The sequence below is a fragment of the Watersipora subatra genome, chromosome 7, assembly GCF_963576615.1.
Source record: "Watersipora subatra chromosome 7, tzWatSuba1.1, whole genome shotgun sequence".
In the NCBI taxonomy this organism is placed as follows: Eukaryota; Metazoa; Bryozoa; class Gymnolaemata; order Cheilostomatida; family Watersiporidae; genus Watersipora; species Watersipora subatra.
The window spans coordinates 53,588,132-53,606,751 of record NC_088714.1 but is presented as its reverse complement, the minus strand read 5'-3'; the positions used below and the strand labels follow the sequence as shown (position 1 = coordinate 53,606,751).

The 18,620-nt window shown below is 34.7% G+C and overlaps 1 protein-coding gene and 1 pseudogene across 1 annotated transcript; both read right to left on the bottom strand.

Moving 5' to 3' along the window:
- Positions 1–166: 166 nt before the first annotated feature.
- Positions 167–17,387, bottom strand: LOC137399604 (uncharacterized). The gene is made up of 10 exons (XM_068085782.1): positions 17,257–17,387; positions 14,374–14,479; positions 13,247–13,363; positions 9,177–9,348; positions 8,763–8,893; positions 8,133–8,288; positions 6,921–7,025; positions 6,131–6,290; positions 2,561–2,854; positions 167–503 (listed from the first exon to the last, which is right to left on the bottom strand). The coding sequence occupies exons 1-10, from the start codon at positions 17,340–17,342 to the stop codon at positions 190–192; spliced, it is 1,641 nt and encodes a 546-aa protein (XP_067941883.1). The 5' UTR covers positions 17,343–17,387; the 3' UTR covers positions 167–189.
- LOC137399649 (uncharacterized) lies at positions 10,463–11,385 on the bottom strand (annotated as a pseudogene).
- Positions 17,388–18,620: the final 1,233 nt, after the last annotated feature.

Sequence of the window (18,620 nt, the reverse complement as noted above, 5' to 3'; positions counted from 1 at the left end):
ATTTATTGTCCTCTTTTTAGTGTATAAGGCTCACTTCTTTAGCATGGTTTTGTTGTTCGCTCCTTGAGAGTTTTCTCCACCTTATTCTTTGCCTGTATAGGCTCCGTTGTACTTTTATTCAATTTATATTTCAATAATAACCATTGGCTGTAAGAATATAACAGTATGTCATATTTTAGTTTGAAACTATTAGGCGGGTGTGTGATCTCTTTGGATGGACGTTCTCAGCAATACCCTCGACCTGTTAGCGAAGGGTAGACTAGAATTAGGTCTATATTTGAGTAGGCGGCTGTCGGACGGGTAGCTAGGTCTGAAACCATTGGACCTGTAGGGATCTGTCAGCTGTCCATACAGATTGCCACTTCGCATCATTTTGGGTGGGTTGGGTACCATGATAATCCGTCCTCCATGGCTCTCAAACCCACACTGAGATGAGTTGGGAAATGTTTGGAAGTGTAGAGGAGATTTTAATGCTTTGTTAGGCTGCCGGACGCGATTGGCAACTGTAGGAAAACATCATTATTTGAAATTTCATCAGCAGAATATCTCTACATATCTTACACTGTTAACAAACATCTCATAGCCAGAGAATGTGCAATAAATTTATTATTAATCAACAAAACTAAATTCATAGATGCCACTGATTTGCATGCTGGTGCGCAGGGACTATGGCAGGTTTCCTATATGAGGAGATTACTCCGAATGTATTATAGCTATAAGCTGTTCAACCTACTAGTGCTATGGGCAAGTAAATAGTAGTAAATCTGTGACTTCACAATCCTCACTGGGGTAATATAAGGACATTTGAAACTAACATAATAAACATATTGGGTTTCCCAGTCATTAAAGCCGACGGTGTTTTGTCAAGTGAAGGAGTGCAGCTTTAAGATAGTGGAGCGTAGAAGCTTGCAAATGTCTATCAAACAAACTAAGACAATACAATTAGGTAAACAAAAAAACAACGAATCAATGGAAATTATAGACAAGCAGCAAATAATATTACCTGAAAAATTGTTAGCTAAACCCCTATAAGAAAAGGCATCGTGTACCAACTAATACAATCTGGATGAATTATTATATGGTCCTGCATTCCTAGAGCAAGTTTAAAGCCAAGAATGATGATTGAACAGATCAAGTAAGTTTTACATTATTTCAAGCTTGCAGCAGACGTGCATTTAAATGGCGCTTGCGGATGAATTGTTTTTATGAACAGATTAGTAAATCCATAGAGAACTATCATCCAGAGATTTCTATCACCTCAAAGAGTGGAGTATGAGAAATGATACCTTCAACTACTGGTTCACACTTTGCTGCCATGATCTCTTCATCTAGTCATACTACCTGATACAATGATCTCTCCATGTAGTCACACTACCCGATACAATGATCTCTCCATCTAGTCATACTACCTGATACAATGATCTCTCCATCTAGTCATACTCCCTGATACAATGATCTTTCCATCTAGTCAGACTACCCGATACAATTATCTCCTCATGTAGTCATACTACCCGATACAATGATCTCTCTATCTAGTCATACTATCTGATACAATGATCTCTCTATCTAGTCACACCACCTGATACAATGAGCCTCCATTTAGTCTTACTTTCTGCTCCCATGATCTCTTCATTTAATCCTACTCTCTGCTACTATGATCTCTCCCTCTAGTCCTACACTGTTACCATTATCTCTCCATTTAGTCATACACTGCTATCATGATCTCTCCATTCAGTCCTACACTGTTACCATGATCTCTCAATTTAGTCCTACACTGCTACCATGATGTCTCCATTTATTCCTACACTGTTACCATGATATCTCCATTTAGTCCTACACTGTTACCATGATGTCTCCATTTATTCCTACACTGTTACCATGATCTCTCCATTTAGTCCTACACTACTACCATGATCTCTCCATTTAGTTCTACACTACTACCATGATCTCTCCATTTAGTCCTACACTGCTACCATGATCTCTCCATTTAGTCCTACACTACTACCATGATCTCTCCATTTAGTCCTACACTGCTACCATGATCTCTCCATTTAGTCATACACTGCTATCATGATCTCTCCATTCAGTCCTACACTGTTACCATGATCTCTCAATTTAGTCCTACACTGCTACCATGATGTCTCCATTTATTCCTACACTGTTACCATGATCTCTCCATTTAGTCCTACACTGTTACCATGATCTCTCCATTTAGTCCTACACTACTACCATGATCTCTCCATTTAGTCCTACACTGCTACCATGATCTCTCCATTTAGTCATACACTGCTACCATGATCTCTCCATTTAGTCCTACACTGCTACCATGATCTCTCCATTTAGTCCTACACTGCAACCATGATCTCTCCATTTAGTCATACACTGCTATCATGATCTCTCCATTCAGTCCTACACTGTTACCATGATCTCTCAATTTAGTCCTACACTACTACCATGATCTCTCCATTTAGTCCTACACTACTACCATGATGTCTCCATTTATTCCTACACTGCTACCATGATCTCTCAATTTAGTGCTACTCTACTAACATGATCTCACCATCATGCTGATGTGGAAGATATATCTGCTCATCATCACTATACTTGTGTTCTTCCTGTTCATTACTGGTCTCTATTTCAGCCAACATTACATCAACTGTCTCATGGTTGTTATTAGCATTGATGTTCTGTCGCTTTTCTCGCAGAGTATCATGAAATCCTTTAGTAGTTTTAGCACTTCCTGTTCGGTATATCGGCTTCTCTGGCAGTCTCATCGCACCGATATTAAAGGGCTTGCTCAACTCGGTCGCTGCCTCTGTTGCTAAACTAGGAATGCTGCCAGGAAATGCCGTACCTGAAAGAAATCGCTATTCGTTAGCTACGCAATCTTTATTGCTTATGTGCGTTATAGTATTTATCCTCCCTTTCCAAGTCACAAGTGTTCCTATTTGATCAGAGCTACTTACTGGAGTATTACTCTGACAGCCACCAAGAATGACATCCGACCTGTAAAATGCTCTCTGAAACCTCTGTTCCTTTGCTACAGATTACTTGGCACTGGTTTAAATTAATCTATCCTTTAAATGAAAGAAGCTCTCTGACAGCCCGGAAATGCCTAGCGTTAAGTATTATTAACTAGTGCATCTTAACCATGTTGGATGTACTAAAACTGATCTGTTTCATACGCACTTTTACGAAACCCTTCATGATTAAGAAACAAAGTATGGTTTGTTTTACATTCGAGACATACATGTAGGTAAATATTTGGCTGGTGCACAAAATGGACAACATTAACCACTACAGTGTTCAAAGAAAAAACCACAGCCATTGATAAATTCACAACAGATTCTATATACAGTATTTTCTCTAAAGACGTGACCTTACAAATCAGTGCTACTTCTGCTGTTGCTTTTGAGAAAGGTCCACCTATCACCTCAGACTAACTCTCCGAACCCCTAGGGTTCAATCGAAATCCGGTTAAGAACTACTGCTTTAGTACTAAGTAGTCAAAAAATTATCTGAAATTTTTAAAACTGAAAAGCATTGCTTTAAATAAATTGTGACATGATAAAGGCTTGACAAATCCTTTTTGACACCATTTCAAAACTCATTAATATTATAAAAAACTGCTAAGCACGTCTCCAAACTTATAAATATGATGTCGTAACAGTTTTGACCTTGGCAACCTTGTTTGACAACTTTGAGAATTTGACACAGTGCTTTGAAAGTTTTGCGAGATTACGATTTTATTTCAAAATACAGAACTCAAATGATAAGCTACTCTAAAACAGAATTGAAATTCTCGAGCACTTTAACGAAGGGGGGGACATGGTACAATGCTATATGTCTACCACTTTTAGCTCAAACTTGCGGTGATGTCATGTGAACATCTGCATTGCTGACAACTTTATAAACAAGCTCTGTTTGCTTAAGCGTACTAAGCACAACGAATAGCTATAAAATGGTAGTATAGATACTATATCTGTACAAAAAACTTTTTTCATTATATAAAATTTGAAAGTTAGAATGGTAGCTGCTGTTATATGTTAAATAAAAATAAATTTGTTGTGCAAAAAACTTTTTCTTACCCGTTTAACGCTGGCCTTTCATCTAGCAGATAAAAGTATATCTGTTTACTCGAGCTAAGAATCAATGCCATGATACAAATTTATCAATAAAAAAATTTAAAAAAAGAGTCAATCGAAGTCTGACACCCTCATGATTCATTCTAAGGCCACCGGTGATCAAACCAATATGGTCAAAATCTGACTCGGAAAGGTTACCAAAATTCAAGGAGTAAATGTTATGTAATCGTTATATAATGTAACGTTATATAACGTTATGTAATGTTTTATATCCCCCTTATTTATCTTAACTGAATTTAAAGACGAACTTAACAAAAATTTTGTAGATTTTATCAGAAAGTGTTGGTATGTTTTTATCATTTGCGATTGTTTTTGATGTTTGAAGTGATTTGATTGCCAGGGTGTTTCAATATTAAAATAGATAAAACTTGATAGGGAAAACTCCAAAGTTCAATTATGACATCTTTAATTGTAAAGAGACTGACAAAATAGAGACGTGTAATGTTTCAACATCAGTGCAATAGCCAATAACAACTATCACAGTGATAACAACTATAGTGGTGTCATTTAGCACGTATTTTCTTCTGAGCATTTTAATTGCGATTTAATTTTATTGATTTTAATCTAGAAACATCTTAATAATCAGATCACCTCAGACATCAAAAACAACCGCAAATGAAAAAAACCAATACATTTTGATAAAGCCTACAAAAACTCTGTGCATGTTCATTATTAAACTGGTGGCATGTCAACGTCTGCGGACAGCATTGAATACAAGCTTTTTGCAAAACATTTATGTTGATTTCCCGTTATTACAATGAGAGCAACAAATTGTTTGCCTATGCATGCTAAAAAACCCATGACCCAAGGTTTGCGCAAGTAAGTAGCACACTAAAACATAACTTACCGTGCCTATGGGAAAACAGAAAATTAACTTTATTTAAAAACTTATGTTCAAATGAAATTTTTTTACTATAGTAGGATGAATTTCAATTTGGTATTATTATAGTACTAGTGATTTGACAGTCAAGTATGCCACGTGAGATCTTCAGGTGAGCAGATAAAGTACAGAGGATGAATAGATGGGCGTGTCCATAAATTAAAGTTTATGGAGTTATTTGATGCCAACTACACATGCACATTTGCTCCCATTATAAAATTCTTTGAATAAATGGATGCAGTATTTTTTTGGCTTTCAGATAATATAAAATTTACTGCTTTCAAAATAGTAGTTCCGGAGCTATGAAGTGTAACATGAGTAAATGATGAGTCATTTGTGTTGTCCCATAATTTACGCATGTTGCACTTCATAGCTCCGGAACTACTATTTTGATAGCAGTAAACTTTATATTATCTTAAAGCCAAGAAAATACTGCTTCAATTAAATCAACAAATTGTAACGCATGTTGCAGCTGGTGCAGTTTTTGACTGTCGATCTGACCAATTCAAAACATTTTTACTAATCTTTTTCCCAAACTCCAACCGTGTTTTTGTACAGACGGCGAACGGGCACGGCTCGTATTATAGTAAAGATGATGCATGGTAGTCAAACATACTAGTACCAAATGAAGCAAACAGCGTTTCAACCCAGCTTGTAGAGACTTGTTACTTTTTTATAAATTAAAAAAAATTAATAAACTGCATAATAGAAATTAAAGTTAATAAATTAGCTACACTATATATAAATAAGTTAACTAAATATTGCTTAACCCGAAGAATTTACTACTGGAAGCCTAACAAATGAAAAAGCTGGAACAACTCCATGCGTTCAACTAGCAAACAATATTTTGAATAAATCTATTTAGACTTTTAATATTGAAAGATAAAGCATTAGTAAAAAACCGAAAATAATCAAAGATTCAAGTGTATATTGAATAATTCTAGAACAAAAAAATTTACTATTGCAGGCTTAGCGACTGAAAAAAGTGAGACAGCTCCGCACACTTTATTAAATAGATCATGTAGCCTTAGATCGCGTAGCCTTAGTATAGCTGAGTGGAACTTCATGTGAACAATTAAGATGTTACTATTAGATGACTGCTCACCTGTATATGATGCCAGTTTATCATATAGAATAGCCAAAGTTGTCTCAATCATCTGAGGGTTGAAGATGAGGGATTCTTTGAAGAGTTGTCTGATCTTGTTTGAGAGACTTACACTCAGCTCTGCATCAATTTTCCTTTGTATTTCCTTTCTCTCTCTTTCCTGAAGCAATTTAATGTATAATGTAGGCTTGTCATCAATTAGAGCCAGTTAAAAATGTTTGGTAAATGCTGTTTATTATAAAAATACAGCAGTGAGAAACCTATTACAATACATGTGGCAGGCAATTATGGGAAGTTTGTTCTTATGTGGGGATTTGGAGCGCTACGATGGGCTGATAAGCAGATCATGTTTCCATAAGTCGTTATAGTAAAGCGATGGTTGTGCAAGGCCTATGTATAGGCGTGTCTTGTTATGAAACAGCAGGAGAGCTATGCATACGCACAAGTGTGACATAATTGATTGGTAAGTCCGTTTCCAAGGCAGGAAGATGGTGCATCACACAGAAGTTTTGCTTTCAAACAGCGACACTGAATCTTGACAGAATGAGACCGATACAGAAGTTTCTATAACAGCATTTCAGTGCCATATGGAAAGGGGGGAGGGTGTGTTGCTCTGCTAGTGATGAGCGGAAACTTAGCAAATGTCAGTGAAAACAATTGAAGAATGAAAAATGGATGACAGGCAAACAAAAATTATGACTTAACCTTTGACTCCAAAGTGCTGACTGTTTACCCCTTACCAGAACTGCATCACGAGAAATTAACCAGCTATCAGACGGTACGTAGTTACCTTTAGCAGCTGAACCCCGACATCCTCTTCTTCTTCCTCTGAAACATTCACTTCTTGAAGTTGTTCATCAAGAGTTTTCTTCCGTGGTTCTGAGTTGACTGATAACTGTCAACAAACATGCGGCTCAACAGCAAAATATTTATAAGCAATTTTATTAACAATTATTAGTATCGGTAACATAATTATACCAAATGAAGCAAACAAAGTTTCGACCGAACTTGTAGAGACTTATAGTTTTTTTTATAAAATAATATTAACAACCCGTATAATAGAAATTAAAGTTAATTTTAATAATTGCTTAATCAGAAAAATGTACTACTGGAAGCTTAACAAATGAAAAAGGTGAAACAACTCCATACATTCAACTAACAGACAACATTTTGAATAAATTTATTAAAAATGTTGTTTATTAGTTTTCATATTTTACACAACTATGTAATGCTATTAAATAAGGTTTGTTCATCAATAAATCTATAATAGCCTTTCCAATAATTATTTGTCATTTTGCGTAATTTTTTTACGTGTAATACTTTGTTAGGAAACATAATTTATTAGACTAAAAATCTCTTGGAAAATTAAACTTTTCTTCACTATAAATCTGTTTCGCGGTGTCGCTGATCAGGTGTTTGTTTAGAGTAGAATTACTTTTAAACATAACTGTGGGATAACCAACTATTTATACTTATGTCTATTTATTTCTCCGAGTCTTAGTTTTTACTTTTACCAAGTGGAGATAGAGTTACAACTTCAAAAAGAGAAAAATTTAATGCATTATTAAGTCCATGTGTGAACGACTCCCTTCTATGGTATCCTTTGTATGTGCAAATGGTGATTGATTGCCTGTGGGGCTTGTTCACAGCAGGTTGAACTTTTAAAAGCTGAATAAAATCGTAAGTTGAATAAAATTCTAGACTAAAAAAGTCTACTATATAGCATCACATTAAAATAATAAATAATAAAATACAGATTTAATCCTTAAAAAGACATTTTCAATCAATGTTTCACACTCCCAAAGGCCGTTTAGAATGAAACTAAATAAAAGCTTTTCAAATTTGAACAAGTGGATTATAAGAATAAAAAATTAATACAGTAAACATTTTCAATTTTTTTTTCTAAAAACAAAACCAAACAAATCGTTGAAATAGATCAGGTGCTATGATGCCCACTGTTGTGCAAAAAAGATTTTACGAAAAAAATAAACATTGAATTTACATCATTTTTGGTAGGCGTGAATGGAGCAGCTTCCGGAATCTTTACATAGACAATCTTTGACTCCGGCAGCACACTAGGCAAGGCATACCCAGACTCTCTAATGAATATCATAGGAGACTTGTACGCGATGGCTATAGACAAGAGGTTGAGGCATATCTGTAACAGAAAACAGTCAGTATCGTAAGGACTAGTACATGTATAATTAGGTATATGAGCAGCTTAGATCTAAAATGTGTATGCTAAATCTAGAAAATTGAAATACTTGAAATAAAAGTTAAAAGATTTTAGTGCAGAAACAGTTTACAAAAACATGTGTTCAGCATTGGCAACGTCTCTAATAGGTGTTTGATTTAGTTAAAGCTCTTAGAAGTAAGGATCCAAATAAGGTAAAGTTGTGAAACTTACAAATTTAAATAAAGTAAAGTATCTTCAAATAAGTATTCAAATAAAGTAAAGTTACTAAAAATAAGGTTCAGATAACGTAAAGTTTTTTTAAGGAGCAAAAACTGCAAGGATTGGTGATAGTATGTTGTTTTACTGAGCTTGTAAAAATCATTGATGCACTACCACACGAATAACTTGACAACTAACAAATCTATCATCAATATATAACTGATCAGCAGGGCTCACTTCATCATTCAAGACTGTGTCATTGAGGAGGAGGATAAAGGTGGAGCCACATATTGCTCTGCAGATGTCAAGGCTATTCACGACCTTTGCTTGCTCAGGTGTTGGATTGGTACGAATGCTCAGAAATGGCTCTGAAACAAAACAAAGAGTGGAAAAATACTTATTATTTGCAAGATGGACTTTGATTTTTTTTCTCGATTGACAAAGTGTAAAAACAAAGAACCAAACATATGAATATATCTTTCTCATACTACTTTTCATTTTGTTGTCAAATTAAATTTGCTGCTTTCATTTTCTTGTCCATTGACATTAACTGCTGTCCTTTTCCATTCCATGAACAATTCTGTTTTCATTTTCTTGTGCAAAAACTTTCTGCTTTCATTTCCTCGTTCATTATTAAACAGTGCAACTTACCAAGCTGGTCTACGATGAGATGCTTGAGGCTCTGGTGATGAGCTGATGTCCTATCATAGCAGAAGAAGACCCTGCGTATAGGATATGTGTAGTCTTTGCTCCGAGTGTCTGTATCAGTCTTAAAGTATGCTGCAGGAGTTGGCAGCTGCTGACCAAAGCTGTCAGAGCAGAGCTATTAAAGAAAAATTGAAGACAAGTTGCGCAATTGCTACAGAGGCAAAAGAACACTTTAATACGTGTCACGTGAATAATAATAATATGACAAGTCAGGCACTACAGGGACAAAGCTTCCGAGTTATTGCATTTTTACTCAACTATCCCAGCAGTTTAAACAGTGGGAGCGGGAGTGTAGCGTACCTGGATTTTGTCCAGGGGCTGTTTATGAAACATGCAATGTACTTGGGCCTTGCCCAGGAATCGTTTATAGAGCAAATAAAGTGAGTCTAGCTCAGTCAACCCACAGTAGTATTTATTCAGAATCCCGAAACAAAAACCGAAAACAAAAATGCCTATTTCCAAACAAACCGATCGACATATGGTACTGATCTCTAATGGAACATTCATACCTCGCTCTCAACATCTCACTTTTTGCATTTACTTTACATTTTGACAAAAAAATACTTGTAGCTTCCTGCAGGAAATTTTGTCCTCTTTCAAATGGTGTATACTACAACAATTAATTTCAGAGCGACTGCCAATAGGAGTAATTTTTGTTGGTTAGCGTTGCGGCCTCTCCATTATAATTTATATAAAAAATAGTTGGCGTGGCCTGTTGGTTTGGAAACGAGCGAGCTCCCATATACGCTTCTGTTGGTCACGGGGCTCTGTGGAGCTATACGGCTCTGAGTCGACCAAAGTGAACAGATGCTCCTATAGTATTCGAAACAAAATATGTACAGCCATAAAATGAAGCATGTTATCAACTACAGTAGGTAGAAAAGCACCAGTAACAAACTTACTTACTGTCTGGGCTTTAAACATGCAGTTTTGTCTTAGCAAATGTTTTGAGCCAATGTATGCACTTTTATGCATAATGCTCTTCGTGAGCACACATTAGTCAAATCATGACTCACACCAAATACAAATCAACTTTGTCCTTCCAAATGTCAAAAGCTTCAAATTTGAAAAGCCACACCATCAAGACTATATCTCGTAGTCATATACATGTACTTTACTTCTTGTGACTCAAGTGTTGCTCTAAATCATTATTTGTATGAGAGGCGGTCAATAAATAGTGGACTTTTGTCATAACATTTTATTAAAATAAGCTAGAGCTTTCTATTTTCTTACTTTTCAACATAGTCTCCTTTTTCTATACATTTGTTCTACCTTCGTACAAAACTCTCAACTCCTGCAGAACAAAACTCTGGCGGCTAGGTTCTAAACTAGGCTTCAATGACAGATGCATCAGTAGAAAAACGCTTGCCTGTCATGTGGTTTTACCATGATCCGATAATATAAAAAATGCTTGGTGCCAGATCTGAACTATAAGGAGGGTGTACTAACACCTCCCAGTCCAGTTGTTCTGTTTTGGCCATTGTATGGGCAGCGGGATGTGGGCAAGCATTGTCTTGGTGGAACACGACACCTTTTGCCAGGGGTCTCTTCTCCTGTTCCTTATGCCATGCTTCACCGCAGCCAGGAGCTCACAGTAACTTTGAGAGCTAATAATGTTACCTTGACCTATGAAATCCAAAGTTATCAGAGCTTTTCCATCCCAGAATACCATGAGCATTACTTTCCTGTCTCGCCCTCTTGCACTTGAACTTCTTTTTCACAGGAGATTCTGTATTCTTACACTCCATTGATTGTCTTTTCGATTCCGAGTTGTAATGATACACAAAGTTTCATCTGTGGTCACTATTTTATATAAGAAATTATTCCTTCCAGTCTGATTCTTCTCATGCACTCTTTGGTAGCCATTGCATGCTGCGCTTTGTGATCATTAGTCAGCATCTTGAACACCTAGCGACCACTGATTTTGTTGGAGGCTAGTTTCTCATAGACAATATCATGTGCAGCTCCATGCTAAATGTCCATGATCTCAGCGACATCATCTACAGCGTGCCCTCTATCAGATTTAATCAGCTTTTCTACCTCAGCTACTGTATGAAGTTGAAACATCCACGGGTCTACCACTTTTTGGTTCATCGGTATTGTCTTCTCACCCATTCTTCAGTTCATTAACTCGCCTTGAGCAGCATAGCATGTTTGTTAAATACAGCTTTCCCCACACTGTTCTTTCATTCTTCTGCTTATAACACTTGGTTTTACACCTTCAGCTATCAAAAAATCTTATAACAGCTCCTTACCCCATGAATGAGCACGTTTTGAGCTTGGTGGCCATTTTGAATATAAATAATTTGAAAAATTGGAATTGCAACAAACTTTAAATTGCTGGTTATGTGATGAAAACTCCCATTCATAAAAGTCTAGAAAGTATTAAATTGCTAGATAGAATAGAACGAATATTATAACAAATTCTCCATTAGTTATTGACTGACCCCCGCATCTCATCAGCCACTTTGGTATTAAAGTGTGTACATGCAGCGTATAATACAGCTCAAATACACTGTTGCAGAGTACATCTTGGTCTCAAGATAGCACAGAGCTTCGTGTCTGATGATATTCTGGTTCATAGAAGATTAGAGTGATATAAAGTACAGTATGGTTGCTAGTGTTTGAAAACATCTATTAACTGAGTACATAAACCTATTGTTTCCAGACCAACTAGGTCTAAAAATCCTGACAAAAACTTCAAGTGTTTCAAGGCCAGAGATGTCTACAAATCCTGACAGAAACCTTAAAGGTTGACTTGCAACAAAATTCACATTACAGTTATTTGGTATCAAAAAATTCACCATGTCATATTCTGTTGTGTAGTAGGTGTCAAATATGTGGAAATGTGATGACAAGCTCTAAAAAGCTCAAAAACGAAAAGCCGCTGTAGATTGGAATCTGTTTATTTCGATGACGTAGTCATTACATTTGGTTATTGTTTTGTCACGGGATGTTCTCGTGTGGATTGAAAGGCCAATAAAAAGCTCAATATAAAACTTATCGTAGCACTAGTTTATGACAAACACTTCGGGTTTTACCGGAGACCCCGTATCAAATATAGATGCTCGCTGCTTTTCAGTTTTGTTTCGGTTTGATCTAATCGTCAAGTCGTAATCTGATCATGTGACCCAATACTTCGCAAATAATTTCTACAGCACTTTTTGATTATCACAGGTAACCAACAGGCTCGTCATGATTATCAGACAATGATATGTACTCCTTCAAGCTAAGGTTAAAGAATTAAACGAATTTTTACGGTAAGTTATAAGATATCAGTGCTAAAAGTGACAGCGTTACAATGACGATAAAATAAACGCGTAAGAACAATAGACATGGTTTTATTGAATGCGTGTAGTAGGTTTGTGAAAATATTTCGACGAATGAGGTTGCATGAAAGTGTAAACAGAAACCATTTTGTAACAACTACGCCCCATTTGAGCTGTTTTGGAAAGACAATCCAAACTATGGCGGTCTCGTGTGGCTGCGATTAAATGTTCGTTTTTTAGCTTTTAAGAGCTTGTAATCATATTCCCACATATTTTGCACTTGCAACACAACAGAGTAAGACATGGTGAATCTTTTGATACCAAACAACTGTAATGTGAATTTTGTTGCAAGTCAACCTTTAAGTGTTCTACAATCGATGAGGTATACGCTGGTGAGTGAAAATTTCAAGTGTTATCTTTAAAGCCTTTTACTCTTGTAATGTATTTTCAGTGGTGATTTTGTAAGGGCCATTTTAATACAAAACTTTCAGTAAAAAGACGTTCTGAAATCTTTAAAAAAATAGCTGTATTACAAAGGTTATGCAATTAAATTTTACATCTTAGAGCAAAAAACAAAAAGAAAACTGCCAAATTGCCAAACAGCAAAAACGGTAATGAATACTTAAATGTCCTCCATGATATTTGTAGTTAATTCATACAGAGTTGCGATCAACCTAATGAGACAACTCCAACTTTAGAAAAGTCTGCAACAACAATTAGTAACTCAACTAGTTTGTAAATCACCTCATATGATTCTTTAAGTCCAAACTGTGAGTTAAGGAACTCATCGTACTTGACAAGAAGGTTGTTGTTATGAACCAAAGGCTCCAGCAAGTCCCAAAATGGGTCCAAAACTGGTTCCTAGAAAAACAATTCACAAATAAATTAATTGCTTTAGTTCCAAGTAATTTTGGCCAGTTTCGTTGTGCTATAATAGGTCTACACACACAGCCGATCAAACCATACTGTATACCACTGCTATTATCTAGTGATGAGCTTCCTCGTATCACAAATATTTATATGTCCTTAAGATGTATTGGACTAGGTTCAAGGTTAACTAAAATCTTCTGATTTGATAAGTCATACATATGAATGGAGCTGTTGGTGTCACAGGTATTAAAAGGCAATCACCTAAACAACGATTGCTACTGGTCAACTTAAAGGTAGTGTAGTTACAAAATCAACTTAATATTCTGCTAAATATTTTGGCAACTTTTTAGAGTTGCAAAAACCTAATGTTTTTATTTATTCTGCTGACTATTGAATATATTGAAAAAATTAGCTAAATAGGAGTTTTTGGCAGTAGTAAGCATCGTTTGTAATATAATCGGTTGTATCTTATGCAAGATTATAAAATGTTGATGGTTGCTCGCTGTAGGCAGCAGAATCATTTGATGGTTGCTTGCTGTAGCCATCAGCAGCATCATTTGATGGTTGCTCGCTGTAGGCAGCAGCATCATCTAAGGATGCTCGCTGTAGGCAACAAATTCATCTATAAAAATGTACAACCTAATAAAGACCAAAACCAAAAACCCATCTCAAAATTGTAATATTTCAAGACAGCATCATATAGTATTGAACAAGTTTTCAAGCAGTTCTTATTCAATGGAACAACATTTTGAAACTGAAGCTTACATTGTTTGCAGAGGTAAACTTTATTGAACTGTAGTACTTGTTAATAGTGGCTATGATTATAAAATAGGTTTATTCAGTAAAAGTATTACAACTTACCAGATAACATCCAGAAAATGTGTTATAACTTACCAGTTGATAGAAATTTTTTAAAGTATAAACAAATAACATAAACTGTACTTTATAATCTTGAATAGTTAAACAGATACTATAGATATTTGAGGTAAAATAAGTCTTACTTGCACAATATTAGGATATCTCTGTATGTATCTGAGGGACTGATTGAGGTAGTCTTGGTGTTTCTGTATCCACTCCAGAGCTCCGCCATATGATGGCCCTCCTGCTCTGTTACAACAAGGATTGTTTTGTATAATGGTTAATACGGTAAGTTTTACAAACTTTGGCAATTTCTTTAAAAAAGTTGTAGTACTTTGAAAAAGCTCATTTGATTACATCTTGAGTTGCTGTATTTAACTGTTATAGCTTAAGGAAAGTATGATACAATATGTTGGCCTAATTGATGGATGAGTGGGGTTGAAGTTAGACTTGATTTGTAGCGCGAGTTGATTCATAACTTGAATTTAAAGGTTACTAGAGTTGGTTAGCAGTATTGATTAGCTTAATAGTTTACATTACATAGTAGTTTGAGTTGATCAGTAGTTTGAGTTGATCAGTAGTTTGAGTTGATTAGTTATTTGAGTTGATTAGTAGTTTGAGTTGATTAGTAGCTTGAGTTGAATAGTAGTTTGAATTGATTGGTAGTTTGAGTTGTTTAGTAGTTCAAGTTGATTAATGGTTTGAGTTGATTAGTAGTTTGCATTGATTAGGATTTTGAATTGATTATTAGTTTGAGTTGATTATCAGTTTGAGTTGATTAGTAGTAGTTTGAGATGACTATTATTTTGCGCTGATTAGTAGTTTGAATTGAATAGTAGTTTAAGTGGATTGGTAGTTTGAGTTGACTAGTAGTTTGTGTTGATTAGGATTTTGAATTGATTAGTAGTTTGAATTGATTAGTAGTTTGAGTTGAATAGTAGTTTGAGTTGATTAATAGTTTGAGTTGATTAGTAGTTTGAGTTGATTAATAGTTTGAGTTGATTAGTAGTTTGTGTTGATTAGAATTTTGAATTGATTAGTAGTTTGAATTGATTATCAGTTTGAGTTGATTAGTAGTTGAGTTGATTAGTAGTTTGAACTGATTAGTAGTTTGAGTTGATTAGCAGTTTGAGTTATTAGTAGTTTAAGCTAGTTCGCAGTTTTAGCTGATCGGAGATTTGAGTTGATAGCTTTCATCGACTAGTTGAAAAAGATAAAAAGTGTATATTGATTTGTAGTTTGAGTTGGTTAGTTGTTTGAGTTAATTAATAGTGTGAGTTGGTTAATACTAAATTGAGTCAATTAGTCAATTAATTTGATTTGTAGTTAGAAATGATTTGATAAGTATATTGATTTAATCAGCAGATTGAATCAATCAATCGATTGAACCAATTAATATATTGAGTTCATTAATGAATTGAGTTGATTAGCAACTTAAGATGAGTTGCTTGTTAGCTTCAAGTAGCTAGAAGTAATTGATATGTAATATTAAGATTGTTTGATATTGTATAAGATTCAAAGTAATTAATGGCTTACATATAAAAGATTGCCTAGAACATTCTAGAAGCTAGTAATGAAGTCTTGCTTTAAAGAAATAACAATCTACTTGATCAAAGCAGTCATAAATAATAATAATATAAATAATAATATAATAATAACTACGCTCTTCTTTCAACTCAAACATATATGTGAAGAATTGTTCATTACGACTCTTAACCGACCCTTCAACAAAGGACCACTTGACTACGAAAAGTTAGTCAAGTGGTCCTTTACCTTTTTAAAGGACCACTTAAACTTAGTCACGAAACGAAAAATTAGTCAAGTGGAAACTTTTTAACTTTCAAATTACCCTACCTAAGAGTGGCCAGCTGTAATAAATACTTAACTATGTTAGAAAACGTTTTTATTTTATACTCCAAGTCTTGTAATGACAGTGAGTTTTAATTCAGGATACGCTTTGTTCAAGCAATTAATTGGTCTTTAGTAAAAACAAAGCGTGTTGAAAAAACAGCTCACTTTTGGGTTTTATTCAATTACACTGTGTAGTTTGAGATGCGTTACATATGTGAGTGGAATTAATCACACAATAGAGAGAATATCTTTTCTTTTTCACAAATTGATGATCATAAACTAAATCACACAACTCTATACTAAAGCCATAATTCTGTCATAGTATTATATATATTGCTTCGTTTGAAAAATTTTACATAAAGCTGCATCAAGAAATCCACCATAGTCATCATAGTATTTAAAAATTCTGCAGCATTAATATGATTGGGCGATGATAACGACCTTGTCAATTATGTTATTAGGGTAGCGTTTTAACATCATCCAAGTAATAACCTAAAGGAGTTCTACCATATTGTGGGAACAACTTCTATAAGCTTCTATTAAATATAAACTTATACAAAATTTTTGTAGATTTTATCAGAAAGTATCAAAATCTTTCTATTATTTACGATTTTTTTTGATAATTGAAGTAGTCTGATGACTAGAATGTTTCAAGATTAAAATTGACAACATTTGTTTGCAATTAAAAGCCCAGAAGGAATATACTGTAGGTACAAAATGACGACACAAGTTACTATCGTCGCTATAATTGGTATCCGCTAGTGCACTCAAGTTGCAGAGTTACGAGTCTCTATTCTGTCCCTCTCTTTACAACTACAGATCTCATAATCACACTTTCGCTCGATCTGAGTGTTTTTATCCTGATCAATATATGTTGAATCTGATTCTGAAACATCCTGGCAGTCAGATCACCACAAACAGCAAATCAATTGCAGTTGATTGAAAAATACCCATACTTTCTGATAAAATCTACTAAAATTTTGAATAAGTCCATCTTTATTATATAATTTACAGAGACACTAATATTGTAACTGAAGCAAGTCTGGGAAGAGCGAAAGAACAACATCGATATACGAAGCCTATAGCTATGCTATATGCATTCTCCAATGTATTTCGTGATGCAGCGCTATGAATTCTCTAATCAGCATTTACATCAGCTTATATTGCAGTCTCACCCGACGGCATCTCTAGGAAAGGTAGAGCCATACATAAAGTTGGGAAACTTTCTTTTGTGTCGAGCACGAGTTTCACTCAAGTCCATCTTGTGCGGATGAGAAGATAATTCCTCGTTTGGCGATATTATAGTGCTGTAGCAATTCGTAGTACTATAAAAACATGCAAAGAATGTAATGTAAACATACCACATTCTTTGGTATTTAAATGTATATACCATGGTATACCATGAATACCATGTATTTCTATGGCATTGAAATGTATACCACATTTTTTGGTTGTATGATTATTTACAACTTCCTACCATTAGATATCTATATACAATGTATGTCTTTTTATCATGTTGCCTATTGCATAAATAAATGCTAAAAACACTTTTTAGATTTGTTTGTGCCACTGTGTTGAAAACTGCTACAAGGTTTTAAAATCTATCTTGAAAATATTTTATCAAAAAACTGACAGAATTCATGTTTACAGTTATCTGAAATTTTAGCCAATATTGCTGTCTAAACCTAGCCAAACCTTCCTTAAATATATACATGTAGACTGACCATAAAACAGTTCACATCTGATAGTTGCAGATGTCGCTACCATGATACCTTGTAGAAAATCAATAAAACTTCAGCTACAGCTGAATCGTTACTATCATGCAGTGTTATTGAATATTGACTCTCTTTCAATAGAGTGAGACTTCTGTTTGCACTTCATTAAATTTTCATTAGCTGATAAAAGCAATTAGTCAAACGTTGAATTTGTTAAATATTTCAAACAATGATAGGTTTGATTGTTAATGGTCGGATAAAAATACATGCGCTCTGTGCAGCTACCTGAGAAAATCTAAAACAGATCTAAAACAGAAAACTTGATAAGACTCTTTTGCTTCTCTTTTTATTTTATATAATTTCTCATGGCAATTCACACATATAAGTTATGTAGAATTTCATCCTCCAAGCATGTAGAATGCCTTGCCAACACAAATATATTTGACCATTCTAAGAGTTGTCTGTCCATGGCTATCATGGCAAGACATCTAATATTTCAGTACAATAGAAGGTTCAGTATTTTCAAATTGTTATTTTGCATTTAGTCTTTATAGCATTACACTTAAAAATAAATTAAATTCTTATTCGTATCGGATCAGACAAGCTTCTTCATACCTTAAATTATTAAATAAATTATTAAAGTATTAAATAATTGTCTATTAAAACAGTATAAACTTCATCTGTAAAAGTGAAATCTGTGATGTGCATGCGACATACTGCAAGTCAACCATATCTCTTTACTACTGGAAGTAGATGACCCACTTCACTGCTTTTAAAAAAAGCTGTGCATTCCATGCTACTAATAATAAATACAATACTAGGAT

Coding starts and splice junctions, on each gene's coding strand:
- LOC137399604 (XM_068085782.1), bottom strand. CDS start 17,342: ATGGACTTGAGTGAAACTCGTGCTCGACACAAAAGAAAGTTTCCCAAC. Junction 7,026..8,132: donor TCACGCCTACCAAAAATGAT/GTAAATTCAATG, acceptor GTTTGTTGACAG/TTATCAGTCAACTCAGAACC. Junction 504..2,560: donor TCTTCCACATCAGCATGATG/GTGAGATCATGT, acceptor GTTTTCCTACAG/TTGCCAATCGCGTCCGGCAG.